The sequence below is a fragment of the Saccostrea cucullata genome, unplaced genomic scaffold, assembly GCF_032062105.1.
Source record: "Saccostrea cucullata isolate Sc308-1 unplaced genomic scaffold, CSIRO_AGI_Scuc_v1 ctg1141, whole genome shotgun sequence".
In the NCBI taxonomy this organism is placed as follows: domain Eukaryota; kingdom Metazoa; phylum Mollusca; class Bivalvia; order Ostreida; family Ostreidae; genus Saccostrea; species Saccostrea cuccullata.
This window is the reverse complement of record NW_026920017.1, coordinates 1-16,856: the sequence shown is the minus strand read 5'-3', so window position 1 is coordinate 16,856 and position 16,856 is coordinate 1. Positions and strand designations below refer to the sequence as shown.

General features: G+C 31.9%; 1 protein-coding gene across 1 annotated transcript; it reads right to left on the bottom strand.

Moving 5' to 3' along the window:
* Positions 1-9,958: 9,958 nt before the first annotated feature.
* On the bottom strand, positions 9,959-14,617 carry LOC134241682 (uncharacterized). Its single transcript, XM_062723711.1, has 5 exons — positions 14,539-14,617; positions 13,876-13,983; positions 13,421-13,732; positions 10,548-10,970; positions 9,959-10,418 (listed from the first exon to the last, which is right to left on the bottom strand). Exons 1-5 carry the CDS (start codon positions 14,615-14,617, stop codon positions 10,012-10,014), a joined length of 1,329 nt encoding a protein of 442 aa, XP_062579695.1. The 3' UTR covers positions 9,959-10,011.
* Between the last annotated feature and the right edge of the window lie 2,239 nt (positions 14,618-16,856).

Genomic DNA, 16,856 nt, shown 5'->3' with positions numbered 1-16,856 from the left:
GTTATATCCCGTATATACTTTTCAACCTAAAATTAAACTGTTGCGTTTTCATTGACAGTGAGGATTAAAGCTTGTGGCTGTCAATTGTAATCAGTAATATTGCAACAGAACTCCCCATCCAAAAATGAATGGTCAGTGCAAATAGTCTGCTCTATCACTAAGTTATTTGATGTCATTCTACTTCCAGAAAACCAAAACATAAAATACTGAAATATAATTGAGGACATTTCAATAAAAAGCATGTAAGAATATGCCAATTTAAAATATGGATTATACTGTAAAATCACAAATTTTCATGGGGGTTTTATTTTCGTTGTTTTCGAGGTACGATGAATCCCACAAATTCATGCCTACCACGAAAAATGTAAAATGTAACATACATTACTACTAAACAATTCTTTGAAATCAAATCCAAAAAAATCAAACGATTTTCCTCTAACCAAGAAAATTTGACCCCACAAAAATATAGGATTTTACACTTTTTCATGCATGTATGCTCATATTTATTTGTAATGACGGTACTCATAGCATGTACATTGCCGAAAATAACCTGATGTAGCTCTAGTTTGCTGAGTTGTTTTTGTTCCCGTTTGATCGCACTTCATAGAAATGTTATCCCCTTTCTTCTTCTTGCGACCTAATGTTTGATTAGCAGCTCCTATTCTTGGTTGATGCGTTCTTGCAATCTCATTCTTTCTTCCACGTCATTTAGTCGGTGTAATAATTCAGAGATTGAAGGCGTTTGTTTTGCAACAGCCCCATTTGAAGATACCCAAGCCATCGATGTAACAAAAAGAATAAAAATCTTCGGGAAGGCAATGTTTCTTGTAAGAAATGTGTTAGGAATTCAAACACTTTTTAAACACTTTTTTGTCACCTTCTTTTTTTATATGTCTAATTCCTAAACATGTTTAGTTTCTAAACACGTATGAGAAAGTGTTTAGGATGGAAGCACATATGTGTTTAAATTCTCAAAATTTTAAACACATTTCTTAATTATGTGCTTAGAAATTAAACATATCAAGATTTAACATATTAAAACAAGTTTAACTGCATAAAAACTATAAACACTTGTAAATTTTGGCACAAAGAGCATATTACTTAATACACATAATATTGTCAAAATTTTAAAAATGTTAAGCGATATAAACTATTCATCATAAGGCCTCTGATTGTTAAGATATGTAGATACTTTACAATTTAATATTTTGATCTCTATAAGTTCAATCAGAGTTACATACATTATATTTATAACGCGGGGATAAGCAGCAAAAATAAAATAAGCTAGCAATTTTTTTATTTATAATTTCCTTTAATGTTTTTAAAAATGCATTATTTAAGATACATATATTTCAATCAATTAAAGTATTAAAATATTTATTTCATATAATATTTTGCATATGATTATTTACAGTTTTAATCGATTGCAGAGTGTTCCATATGTCATTCATCAAAATGTCAAACTTGATTACTTTCAGCAGTCCTAAAGATCATCAAAGCACCACATGATATAATATCCCATCAGTATTAAACAGCCGAAAAGTAATCCAATTCAAATGCAAAATGATAATTTTAGGTACATGTATTCAAATCCCCCAAACATTGTCGAATTAAGGGTAACCCAATACACTTCTTATAAATACGTTTCTTAGTGTTGATCACAGAACAACAATTTGCACTTGAAGATGACGCCATGCACAGATGCAGGTACTTTGATACATAGATGCTTTGAGTTCAATCCAGACTACTCACATATCCTGTAGGAATAAAGTCAGATTTAAATAAAAGTACCGTATGCTGCCCATTGAATTTTTCAAGTTGCATTGGAGCTATACTTAAATAAATTAAAATAGTTATTTTAAATGAAATCCAATATAACCTCCCCCCCCCCCACTACAAGTCTTTAAACGACCTCAAAGGCACTATTTACATTGCTCATCGTGGTTTAATAATGCAAATCTTAATAAAAAGAAATCTTACCTTTTAATATATTGAAGTAAAAAGATGCCTTTCAAATGATTTTCAATATTTCTTCATGATGTTAGGTTGTCAGTATCTCTCCTTGATACGTCCCTTAAGCCTTTTGTGATTTACTTTGTTTCAATGGCCGCTCAAATAAACGTTCAAATATACGAGTATTTGTGTCATTTCCGGGAAGATAACTAGTTGTTCAACATATTTCTATACTTGTTTAGATCTAAACATGTCATGGAAGTGTTTAAATCCTAAACACAATTTTTACAGTGAATTTAAATGGGTCGCTGTGATAAAAAAAAGAAAACAAACTATTCTGTAGAATTTGGAGTTTCACTTGCCCAAAGAGATGTCAATAACTTTATTGGACTTTTCTGCGGTCTCTTAGTTCCATAATTTTACAAGAAGGAGAAAAAATCTGTAAGATAGGCTTCAGAACGTTCAATAAACGTGTTAATACTAATAATCGTGAGAATTTGAGTCTATTCCAATGGTAGGAATGAAATATTATACAATAAAGTAATAGTAAGTTGTTTTTATCAATAAACGGTTTAAATTAAGGAATTATAATTTTAGTGAGGTACTATAAAACGTGTTAGGAAGTCAAATTTATCAACCTGCAGAAATGTTATGAAACTTTATTGACTAATCGAGCATATATTCAATTCTGTTGCCTGAAAAAAAACATAAAAATACTGTGTCTATCTATGAATTCAAATTTAAAATGTTTTGATATTATAGCATCTAAAGACTGAAAAAAGACATTAAATTCCAAAATAGGAAGCTAATTATAAGGAGGAGTTGTAAGTTAAGTTTGATTTACTGGACCTCTCTTATTAAAATTTTCAGCTGATGGCATAAGCAGAGCTTATACAGACCTTGTCAGTGCTAGAGGCATTGATTTTGCATTTGTGGCACTGTTTTCATGTGTGGACTATTCGCACTGAAGGGAAAGTATAGCCTAATAATTTCCCTGGCCTTTATCCTCAATTATCAGCATAGGTAATTTTCTAAATTAAAGACGAATTAAGCATTGTGTAAATGACTGTAACTAGTTTATAATAAACGGACAGAAAAACCATAACTTAAAATAAGTTATTCACCAATAAAAATTGGAAGCAACCTGAAACATTAAAGATTTCAACATATTAAAGTATCCTATCAAAAAATGAATACATGGGGTATCGTCTCTGGCGCACTGTCTTTTTGAATAGAGCACACTTATGGGTTCATTATGAATGTCAAACAACGTACAAAGAAGAAAATAAAATATAATCTAATAATATCAATTGCACATGTTTGAAATTGATTTTGAAATCTTCATGCAAGGTCCAGTCGATGTACTAAATATATTTAATCCAAATTTTCAAATTAATACATATTTTGGAGAGAAAGCGAAAATATGTTTTTGCGTACCCAGCCATCTGGATAGAAAACAATAACTAATTTAAGGTAGTCCGATCCTCAGGTTTATAAAATTCGCAGTTAAGTAATCAAAAATAATCATAAAAGTATCTCTGAATCCACAAAGTTAAGTAAATTTATCCACAGTATTTCTTTAAAGTTAAAGATACAAGTTAATCATATTATATAGTGAAAATTGTCAAACCTCCAATATTTTTGCAGAAAAAGCAAATTGGAATATTAGCAATGCATTTTCTAATTGCAAATTGATCAACAAATATATTTTAGGTTAAAAAAAGATAGGTATCCAGGCATTCAGAAAAATTGTGATGATTTTCATACGTATTTGGTATTTTTTGTCTTATATTTCTGTCATGTATTCTATAATACATAGTGTAAAAGGCTTTTGCTATCATTGCAAGACACCAAAAATCACTTCTTATTTCATATTACGCTAATAAGCTTTGGTATCTAAGGCTGGATTCAAGAAAATCTTGTTTCTCTGAAACTGTAGTATTTTTTTTTCCTTTTATAGGGTACAAATGTCAACTTTTTTAAGACCTTTTCTAAGACTTCCAAAAAACCTTGAATCTTATAAAGATGAATAAAATGAAAATTGTTGCGAGAAAAACTTTAATTTTCAAGCTTCATTTTGATGTATTTTGAATTTAATCGTAATTTTTGGAGTTATCCTTCCTGGCTGAGGATCGGATATCCTTAATGGGACTTTATAATTGTAATTTAAATGTCAATTGATTATACACAGTCATACTTAAAATTCATTTTTTGTGACAACAAGGACATTATATGAATTGATAGATGCAATCAATATTTGACCCGTTTCAACATGGAACTTACAAAAGTTCTAATTTTATTATTCATTTTTTTAACCGTTCACGGTAGCTCAGTCGGTAGAGCGCTCGCTCCGTGATCGGGAGGTCGTGAGTTCGTATCTCGGCCTAGTCGTTAAAATTGGTAGCAACTGTTCCTTCGCCATGCGCTCGGCACTTTGAGGTGAAAGTTGCGGGTCCTTCGGATGAGACCTTAAAAACCGAGGCCCCGTGTCAGCGACAGGCGTTGGCACGATAAAGATCCCTCACTGCTCAATGGTCCTGAGTGCCGACTAAAGGTCAAAATTTGAAGCCCTTCACCGGCATACGGTGACGTCTCCATATGAGTGTAAATTCTCGAGAGGGACGTTAAACAATATACAATCAATCACTCAATCATTTTTTTTTAAAATAAAAAACACAGATGACATTTGTCTCCTCTGTTTTTTAAATAAGATATCTTTGAAAACTAAACATCATCAATTCGTATTTTTCGAGCATTCAAACCATTTCATGAGAAATACATTGCCTTGCACTACAATTTCCAATAACGGTACTCAAACTCAGTCAATAAATGTATAATATTTAAATACTGAGTTCAAGAAAAGTTGTTGTGAGAACATTTTGAGCGATATTGCATGTTGAAATTGAGGTGTGGTGAAAAAACATTTTTAAGGTAATCTTTTTGCCAAATTCCATTGTTAAATGGTTTTGATAATTGAATATCAAAGTTCACACTAACGCAACCAGTAACATGCTTTTACATAACGGAGATTATCCAGATGGTATTGTGCTTGTTATGGTAAGCTGATCCTTAGTAGACACATCTGTTCACGAAATTTAATTCCCTAGATCCTGTTTGATCGCCCGATTAGTTTTTAAAGACAGATGACATAAAGAAACTTTTATAAAAATCCTAAAAATAAAAGCCTACATGTAAATTTTATTAGTATTTGTATGACTTAAATGAATAAGTTTAACTGCAAGAATTTTAATTTGTTGATTTTTAGTGACAAAAAAGGTATAATTTCAAAAGACAAATAAGTTTGGCTTTAGACAGATTGAATTTTGAACATTGAACATTGAAATTAATCAAATTATAGATATTTTTTAATTTACTAGTCTCATAGTTTATCACCAGAAAGGTTGATAAATATATACCAATCCAGACAGCCATATTTTTTTCCTTTACGCTGTGTTTAAATCCCAATGTATATGATTTATTCAGCTCGGTTTGAATATCAGCATCATATACATTGTTTTTATGATCCGCTAGTACACATATTTTCGAAATTACAAGGAAGTCAATTAATTTTAAAGTGTCAAAAATTGCATATCTGTTGTATCGTGGAATTCAGACCTTGACGTACGACCAATTGACGATGCATAAAATAAAGACATGGCAAATACTCAGGAATCTTAAAATTATCAGATTAGACATCATTTTCCAGAAGATTTTCCAGTCCAACCCACACACCCCCCTCCCTGCCAAGGGATCGGGACAAATCCCATTATCCTCCCCTTTCTACATGTACCCTTTGTGCCAACACCCCTCCCCATTGAACATCCGCCTCTGCTCATTGACCACTGCAGAACAAGGCTTCAAACAAATTAGAAATCACAACACATAGTAAATAGATACAGATAGAAACTTCCATCTTTAAAATGATATTGTTGTGCGGACCCAATTTAACGCAAGAATGTGTTCCCTGTATTGACAAATATCCGAGAGTTCTGAATGGTAACGTGGCGTGTCAATTTAATGGGGAAATTAAGTGAACTTCCGTCTATAGATGGAATATATTTTTTGATAAAATGCTTATACAATGTCAAAAAAGTTTGTTTTGATTACTGTTAAATCGCATATTTTCGTGGGGTCAAATTTTAGTGGTTTGAATAAAATCTCTTGCTCACTTGGGATTTGAAATTCGTCAATGAAGAATTGTTGAGCAATTATGTACGAAAATTTGTGATTTCACAGTACTTTGGTAGTTATTTTCAGCGCAACCACTTTTGAATTCTTTTTAATCATGTCGTAACATAGGCAATTTAGCCACATATGATTCACATATGCATTGCCTTTAATATGAGGATCATATGTGGATCATATGATCATCATATGTATATACAAGCATGTGATAATCATATGTGGCTAATCATATGAGGATCATATGATTACTCATATGTATATCATGCGATTATATTTACATATGATTCTCATATGAAAGGCCCTGTATATGAGAATCATAAGTATATTTTGACCGTTGTCATTGGAGAATCATATGAAACTGATCATATGAGAATCATATGAAACCAAATTCACTAAGTTGCCCTTGTTAAACTGATAAAAATCATCTGAATATTTTGACAGTGATCATATGAGATTCATATGAAACAGTGATCATATGAGAATCATATGAAACAGTGATCACCAGTTTGCCCTTGGTATAATTTCAATAAATATATCAATAGTAAATTTTTTTTAATAATGCATTTCTCATACAATATTAATAAATAAATAAGTTATTTTCTAACGTTTTTATAAAGATCTCTAGGTTAATTCTTATTGTTTTAATATCCTTTCATTACGGTTACAGGTTCGTATGAAATTATTTCTATAATACTCTCATCACTTGTGCATTTCGCAATCCTATTGTACGTAATGTTAGTGATCTGTAAGTAATTTTGGTTAAATTTGTTTCTGAATGAATATGTAAACATTACAATTTACATGTTAGGCAAAAGGCATTATTTTGTTTTCTTTTTGCTTTGACTTTTGTTACGTACTGATTTGATTGATTGATTTATTGTATACCGTTTAACGTCCCTCTCCAGAATATTTCACTGATATGGAGACGTCACCATTGCCGGTGAAAGGCCGCAAATTTAGGCCTATGCTCGGCACTTACGGCCTTTGAGCAGTGAGGGATCTTAATCGTGCCACACCCGCTGCGACACGGGGCCTCAGTTTTTACGGTCTCATCCGAAGGACCGCCCCATTTAGTAGCTTTTCACGACAAGCAAGGGGGTACTGAGGACCTATTCTAACCCGGATCCCCACGGGGCCGTACTGATTTGAAAGTGAAAGTAGAAATCCTGTATAGCAGTTGGCGGTTTGTATGTTGAGATCGTTATCAAGTCGATTCTTTCATCAACTTTATGACAAATGTTTGTTTTATGGCTTATAGATGCATTCAACAACTTGAGTTCAGTGCTGCTTTTTATGAAGTCCAAGAATCTCAAAGCTTATAAGACTCAAAGCTTATTGATCCTAAAGCTGATTCTGACAGACAATTGCATCATCACAATATTAAAGGAAAAAAATATTGCAATAAAAATTAAAGTGTATATCTGTAATGACTCCTTTATGACAAATTTTTTCTTGATAATTTCTTTTGGTCCTTTATAATTCTACATTGTTTGCACGGCTTCATCAAAACTGAATTCAATTCAATAATATAGAAGTTTTATTCTACATTATAAAACACTTTTAATCCAAGGCACTTTTTTTCAATATGGTATACGTAAGTATGATTTTAATTTTCTTGCTTTAAAAGCTATGAAACTAGATACAATAACTTCAGGGGGTAAATTGAATTTTTGAATTTCAGCAAAAAATTAATAATGAATTTGGCAACTTTCAAGGTACAAGTACATGTGCATGTGACTATGTGTTGAAAGTACATCAGATAGATAATCCATTGAATATTTACATCTATGTATGATTGATTGACATTTATAAACTTTTTTCCAACACTAGATAACCTAGTCTCAATTGTAAGATATTTATAAGACAACTGAGAACCTACTAACTTGTTATCTCTCTTTTTGTAGTTTAAGTTTTAGTTTAAAATACTTAGAAAATATCTACTATGACTATTTGTTTTACAGGTTCAATAAACAGTCAGCCTCTCATAAGAAAAATTCCAAAGATCCAAGGCTTGATGCAAAGTTAAGGTAACTACACACAGTTTAATAGACTTTGTTATAATCTTCCCAACAAAGTCTAGGATATCCTGGAATCACAAACTAAGTCTGTTTTTTCTGTCTATCTGCTTATCTGTAGTTTTTTGTGTCCAAAAGTAATATAAATTTATTTATGTCAAAATCTTCTTAAATTTTGGCAATTTGAATTAATATATACTATTTGAACATTCCAAATTCAATTGTCAAAATAAAAAAATATAGCTTTTTATGATTATAATATGAAGCAATATCTTCCAACAGTGTAATTGTCTTGAAATTTACATCATAGGATTCCACAAAACACCTAGTATAACATATATATAATATTAGTTTTATCTCGTATCATATCTGTGTCGGTGAATTGGGAATTGATTGTTTGCTGATGATATTAAGGATACTTTAATATAAGTTGTAAAATTGATTTCGAAATTTAAGAATCGGTTTTTTTTATTTTTGAAATTTTTGTAGAGACCATTCTGTGCCACAAAGAAATTGTTCAGGAAGGGGAGAACTGGTGGATTTGCATTTTTGGTACAGTTCAAAAAGATTTTCAAAATGGTCATATCAACGGGAGGACAACTGAAAATATTGGAAGATGCAGAAGGAAAAGGAATAGGAAATATATGGAATAATAATGAAATGGAGAGGATGTACACAATCTTGTCTGAATTTGACCTGTAAAGATTTCCCATTCTTATTTGTATTCTGAAACATCCAATAACTTGATTTTTCATAAATTTACAATAGAAAATACATGGCAAATGTTATTGCTGATGTTTCAATTTTGCTGTGGACACTTTCATGTCATATAGTATTTTTGTACAAGTACATGACCCAATCATGTTATTCATTTGTATATGTATACATGTTTAACTACTTAATCATTTTGCTGAAATCTTATAATTTATACTCATTTTAGAATATGTTAAATATATGTATCAACAAATGCTACAGACTTATTTGTGTATTTTCTTGTTTAGAATGTACACTGTGAAAAATAATTTATTTCTCTTGATGAAAAAATAATTTTAACAAAAAAGTTGTGTAAGCATTATCAGATATTTTAAAATATTTAACCAATGAAGAAAAGATCATTGTAATGTAATGAATTTTCATCTAAAGCAGAAATATCTAATTTTTAAATGTGTACAAGAATGTGAAAAATAATGAAAGAGAACACACATAACTGTTTCATATGATTGACATATGATACCCTTTTCATATGATTCACACATGCAAATGGCTTGACAAACACATAAACCATTCATATGCAAATCATATGAATTTATTTTCATATGATTAACATATGTAGATTATATGATTCATATATGATGCCCTTTTTTATGATTCTCATATGAAACCAATCATATGAGAATCATATGATACTCATATGTGAATCATATGTTGCTAAGTTGCCTGTGAAGAGATCTGTACCGATTTGCTACTTTGCAAGTATATGTAAGGTACTCTTGCTCTGGTGAAGGCTTGTCCAGAACAATATTTACAATGATTCGCTGATTACAGCAATTAACCAAATGGGAATAACTCTAAACCTTTTCAGATTGTTTCTTTTATTCAATATACGACTCAATATATCCCAGTGAGTATGTATGTCCTAATTTTAGCATTTAACATACCCATTTGTTCTCCAAAATATTTTAAAAAGACATTTCAGCGGTAAACATTAACGTTTAACGTCATACAAACACATAAGGAGATAAAACAATAAACTGTTGCAGAGATTCTGTTTCTTTTATTGTAAATTGCTTGAAGCAGCTTGTTGCAAAGAATAACAGTACCTAATGCATGATTACATTTCTTTTTGATTTCAATTAATTTAAAACAGTTTCCATCCACTAAATGATGATCGGTAAGTAGGATGGCTGTAAATAATTCCGGCTATGCCGTTAGTAGGATGTGTCCTAATATACACGACATCGCCCAAGTTTATCTCTACAACGACAACACCTGTTGTTGCCCTTATTTCGTCTGCTCCTTGGCCACTACAAAACAAGGCTCCGACCGAATTCGAATTCACAACGATTTGGGAATAGACATATCCACCACGAGAGCAAAACAATGTCCAAAAAAACGTGTACACCCCATCCTCTGGGCAAATGAAGTCTCCTGAGTGTTGATTATAGTTCCCACCAATATTTGTAATAACGTTGTCAAAAATGATTGTTTGGTGACTCCCTGGATTAACTTCATTATGTGACAAGTACGAGTGGAATGCAACTCCACCTTTATGAATAAAAAGACAGTTAACTCCAAAGTACATGAAATAACTATTTTCTCTTTATTATAAATGCAGATACTACAGTACATAAATATTTTAATAATCTTTAGATGTTCTTTCATCATGAAGCATACCTGTAATGGATCTCCCTTTACGAATTTTGTACTTTAAGTTCAACAACTCTTCTTCACAACAATTAATTTTACTAGAAGGCGCATCAGATATCGATGGACTTCGTTCCGAGTTCGATGAATTCAATCCAAAGTCTGTTGCTGTTTTGTTTTGCATAGTTGTTTTACTTCCAAGCGCAAATTTTGGTCTGTTATCGTTTTTTTCCTTATTTTCCATCGTAGCAGTGAAAGTCTGCACAGCTTCTTCTAATTTTTTATTTTTAACTTTCGATATTTCAATGACTTTTTCTTGCTCAGTATTAAGCTTTTCTTGCACTTCCAGCCTTTGTTCCAAATTATTGAATCGTCTTTCTAAATCAGAAAGAGAGTCAGTTGTACAACCCCAAGGATTGACACTGACAGCTGAAGACACCGACAACAATAAAACTGTAAAGACAAACATGTTGCTTTAAACAGAGTTTTCTTGCAATATATAACATTGTACATAGACAGCAGATTGAATACATCGACATTGTTCTTCACCTGTTACCTAACGGTCACGTTACGATAAGAAACACGCCGATTAAGTACACAAATGATAAGCAAAATGCAGTCAATGTGCTCTCCTAAATTTGAAGGTACATGTACATATACACGTACTTCATAAAACTCGTCCTTTTCGATATTTGATTGATGATTGTTTGTATGTTGTTCAACGTCCCTTTCGAGTGTTTTCTGTTTTGGCGGCTTGGTTTAGTATTGGTGTAAATCAAAGTCCCTGCCTTCATCAGGGATCCATTCATAAATTATATCTAGGCAAAATAGCCTTTGTAAGCAAATTTCAAATGCTTTTATGTTTTAATCTGCAATCTATCGGATTCGTTTGAAAGATTTGTTTGCATGTTTCATCTCTCAAATATAAAATATACATATTCTAAAAATTTGGATGTCAGAGCTTTCATTCCTTGTTCCTTATTTGTAATTTAACTATCAGATATTTCCTTCGTTTTCTTGATTCTATGAAACGTAATGCCTGTGTTATAAACCAAGATTTCATTTTTTATTGTGTCAGTCTCAGTTCACTTGATTTCTCTGCTCTTATGTTGTGAAGTCAAAAAAATTGTTACTTAATAATACACTGTCACATGTATTGCGTACAATCCCCCTAAATAAAGCCATTAACAACAAACTGATTTAGGGTGAGTAGATGTAAATAATGGACTGTTAGACCGAGATTAAGATTTTGAATCCATGAATACGATATCAAACTACCGAAATACATTCTGTCATACCTACAGACAATATGATTAACAATTCATTCATAAAGATATCAAATATAAACAATATACCAACCTGTAATCAGGTCTTGATCAACTCGATGATATTTTCATATATGTTTATTTACCTGCCATAATCATACATGATGCAATTAATACTTTAAAGGCCAAGCTCGACCTACCTGAAAATCCGGTGGTAGTGCAATTAAGCAAATTTGGTGTAGGGCGGCGCTTACTGCTGCAGCCAAGTTAAAATAAACTCCAGCAAATGATAACAGAAGATAGCACATGTGTTTATACCTGGCTAAACAGCTCTAATGATTCTCAGAGATAATTATACAAAGCAGGATTTACAGCACATACTAGTACTGCTGATTTATTGACCGGTTATCGGCGATTTAATTAGTTAACACTTTTAATTAAAATAAAAATCTTAACGAATATTCGAATATTCATTCGAAGAGTTGATATTCGAATATAAATTCATGATTCGAATATTCGGATTTTAAGAATACAAGCATCAGAAAATCTGACAAAAACTGAAGTTTTATCAGAAATTCAATCAAATTCTCATCGTTGACCAATAATAAGATTTTATTTAAAAAAAAATTAAAAGACACTCTTCTTGGATTACCTTTAAGGTGTGAAGAGTGTGTCTATTAAAATAATATAAATTATTCATTTGATGATTTAATTAGAGGTATAACAGTGTCCAGTACTTAGAATTAGTTTGTATTGTTAAAAGGACACATTTTGTTTATGTATACATCATTAAAAATCATTATCAGGAAATTAATTAACTAAAGGTAATTGCTTTTAATGTCTCTCCATTAGATAATTGTTTTGTGCGGTATAAATCTGCAGGGTTATCAGTGTACACTTTGGTAAGATGATTAATTAATCTGGAACTTCTTAAAAGAATCTTTTGAATTTTCGGGGGAAAATTATTTTATTAAGTTTTGGATATAAACTCTCCATATATTTTGTAAAATATTTTAAGAATATTATTAAAGTGCATTTACAAAACTCTACATGAAATTTTATTCCAAAATAATGACATAAAACGTATGTATTGCTTGACAAAAGAGTGAAGATGTATACATATTATAATGCAAGATGTATTTATTTTATCGGATATTCGAATATATTCGAATAGTACTATCGAATATTCGAATATCAGTTATTGACAATTTTGACATCCCTACTTATTTACAATTATTAATCCTCAAAATGTACACAATAATCTTGGCTCAATATTTTTGCAGTCCATTTCAATAAAGGCTTCCTACATATTTACACCAGATATTATCTCTTTATTGAAATGTTAGGTTTTTTATACACTTTTTTCCCTTTCTGGTTACGTGGTGCATTGGGGTTTCTTGAATGATATACAGAGGTATGCTCCCGGTCAACATTTTCATTCCAGTGGCACACAGCAAGGTTTGATTTAAGTTTATATTGGTCTTCTCCAAAAACAATTCTCTTGTCCTGGAATATGTTCATTACATTATTGAAACTCTCTACATAGAAGATATCTTTTCCCAAAATATAATCTTCAGGATATTTGTAGATTACAGATGCTTTAAGTGTATTTTCTAAAAATTTTTTTTGCAATTTTACTGGTTAATACAACTCGTGAAGGCTCATAATTTTCATCTTTTCTGCGTCGTGACTCTGGGTGACACTTTTCATGTGAATTTTCGTAGTGAGGAATTACATTCTCTATGCACTCTCGTAGCTTTTGGGGGTTTCCATCACAATGCCGAACAGCCCAATGAATATGAGTGGCAATAGGTTCAGTTCTGTCCACTAGCTGCTCACTCCATGTAAAACCCTCAGACTTCTTACTACCACTGGATATATTTTTTAGTGATTTCTTTAATGCCTTTATCGAATGCCATAAATCATCTGATTTATTGTTTCTTCTGTGTCCTTAATAAATTTGTTAATGGTGACATCTTGGGAGGTGAAATTTTCATAAATTTTCCCTGTACCAATTCTTTCGTGTCGTTGAGAAACTGGGTCTTGCTGTTTTGTTACATGTACACAATCCAGAACTTTGTTACATTTCTCACCAATGGCCACTACAGATGTGTCTTTAGCGCTTTTACGCCATCCATGTCTAGCATCTGTTAAAATATTGATGCCATCCAAGTCTTCATGTAGACCTTCTTGGATGGAATCTGTATATTCAGCCTCGACAGAATTTTTATAAGCATCAAAAAATTGTTTCCTTCTGGCCTAGTAGCACCCTATTCCACTTCCATTGGAAAACCTTGTGTAATGAGATGGTAGCATTCCACTACACATGAGGCCATGACCTATTCTGTGGTTGACAAGATATTCATCATTAGGTAGATATGGTGAAGATGACCAGGAATAACTGTGCATTTTTTCCTTGGTACATTGAAGGCGCAAAGATAGAACATGTCCTTTCATGGTTTTCTTTAAAAAAAATAATTTTCCACTGAGGGTTTTTGTATGAGCTTCACAAAGTTCACATATATTTAGAAGTGATGAATCTGCACAAACAAACATTTTCTGATTAACATCCTTCTTCCTGACTTGCAAATATGTTGATGGAAATTGTATTTGATCCTCCTCGACACTTTGGTCTTCCAAGTGCTTTTTTAACCAGAAGTCCAAAAGTTCCTCAATTACTCATGCTGTGTTTACAGGTGCATTGTTCTTAGAAGTGAGAAATGATTTCACCTTTTGCAGTTTTCCTTGAATTTTACTTCTAAATTCCCCATCACCTGGAATTTCAAGCCTAAAATTTGGTGGACGTTTCTTTGATGATTCTTCGTTTTTTGCCATGATTTCTTACGATTCGATACAAGATTTCTGATATTTCTGAGCAAAATTGTATAGATATATATTGATTGTCAGTAATACAGTACCATCCTAAATTGGCTGTGGGTTTTTTTTTGGGGGGGGGGAAAAGGGAGGAGAGTACATGTTACAGGTAATAAAAATAGAAATAATTAAGTGTTATCCCTCACAAATATTGTGAATTTTGAAGAAAACAATTAATTATCTAATTTTTAATTTTAAAGTAATATATATATATTTTTTAAATCAGCCACAAAGTAAAAATAAAAAAAAATATTCATATAAATAAAATTCTCCTTTGTTTGGCCCTGCAACAAAATTGCATAAGGTAATAAACCAATCTCTTATCACCTATTTAATCATGTGGGGGGGAGGGGGGGTTTAGAGTAGACTTCATACAGCAGCATCAATTAGTACCTACACTGTAATCAGTTAGAGTCCATCGATGTGTTATTTTATTTTGTAAGCAAAATGGGGGAAAGACAGAGATTAATTTTGGATGTGAGTGAAATGCAAATGGAAGCCATAAAACATTTCTATCTGCATAGCGACTGGGATTTTCAGCCTCTTGACTCATCACAGGAAGAGAAATTTGGCGGGAACACGTGTGTAAAATTAGAATGTGTTGACAAAGAGGTGAAGACAGATGTAGCATTATCTGTAGATACTGGACTTTTGGGAGCAGAGTGCAGTGATAATAATGATGGTGGTGAAGAAAATTTTTTCATTCTTCAAGACATTAACAGAGAGGAATGTCCATTCTGTCACTGCAAGCCCTGCATCACGGACGACATCAACAGACAATTATGGTGGAAAGTGGAACCCTTCAGACTGCCCTATCCCAGGAATTCCAAATTACGCAATGAGAAGTACAAAAGGTTTTGGACAATGCTTTTACATCGTGGAGTATGGAGTGATCCCCGATATGCTGAGAAAAAAATGCGAGTGTTGGAACATTATATCAACCAGGACAGGAGTGGCACAGACGTGACATAATGCCAACATGTGTATTAAACCTTGTGAGAACATGGCTACCTAATCCAAAGATGTTCAATACATGGGTCATTTGTGGAAATAATTTTTATGGTTGACCATCACATTGACATGTTTTATCTTTTTTGTTTGGATATTTTGGACTGTTTGGACTTGCTATTTGTATTTTGTGTAAATGTTGTGAGGATTTTAAATTTTATTAATTATTCTCATTTCAATACAGAGTTAAAAAAAAATCTGAATTATTGATTTTATCTTTTGGAGGTTGGATTTATCTAGAAATGAAAGTAAGTCGAACACTGCAGCACTGGCTTTCTTGCCGCTAAAATTATATAAAGACAATCAAATCACTTTGGATAAAAATAATATATTGATTATAAACAATTGATTGGACATATTACAAAATCAAGGAGTTCTGAAAAACATGGCCTGTACCCAGCTTGGCGGAAACGCGGGAAGAGAGAGAGAGAAAATGGGCTCCCGAGCCCGAACCCAATTACAAATTAAAAACACCCCCCAAATACACTACACCGCCATGCCTACATGATAACACAACATCCGGTGTAAACAATTACAAAACTAAGACACGCCCTCTGCTGCCAAATTTGAATTTCAAATAGAAATAGAAGCCCTGCTTCAAATGTTTCAATACAAATTACAGCTAAGAAAAATTTTTTGAGTATATTTAAGAGTCAAAATCAGCAAGCATCGAGCATTTAGTTAAAAAATGTGGAAAGTGCCATAGAAACAGATTTGGTTAAAACTCATATATAAATTTTCAGAACAAAGGGTATGATAGAAAAAGGCAAGCAAAAAATAATTTTTCGCATTCTATGGAAACCACGCGCCTTTCAAATAGCGTGTTTTGTACTTTATCATGGCACTTGAAGTTATGGTTAAACAAATACATTTTTTACTGCTAGTCATTAAAAAAGCTTTTTAAATCATTATTTTATTTATATAGATATACTCTATTTTAACAACTGTTGATTATTGAAATTCTCTTCACCTTTTAATAAAAAAACTAGTTTTTGGAGGTTTATTTTGCCTTAAAAAAAACAGCAAATTTGAATTTCTCTATAAGAAAATCTACAACCACATTAAAACTTATCAACATAAAATATATATTAAACAGTATTTGTTCTAGAAGAATCAAGAAAAAAATCTGCAGGCAACTAAAGCATTTATATATGATAACTGATTTAAATCCATAATTTTCTGTCATTTTTTG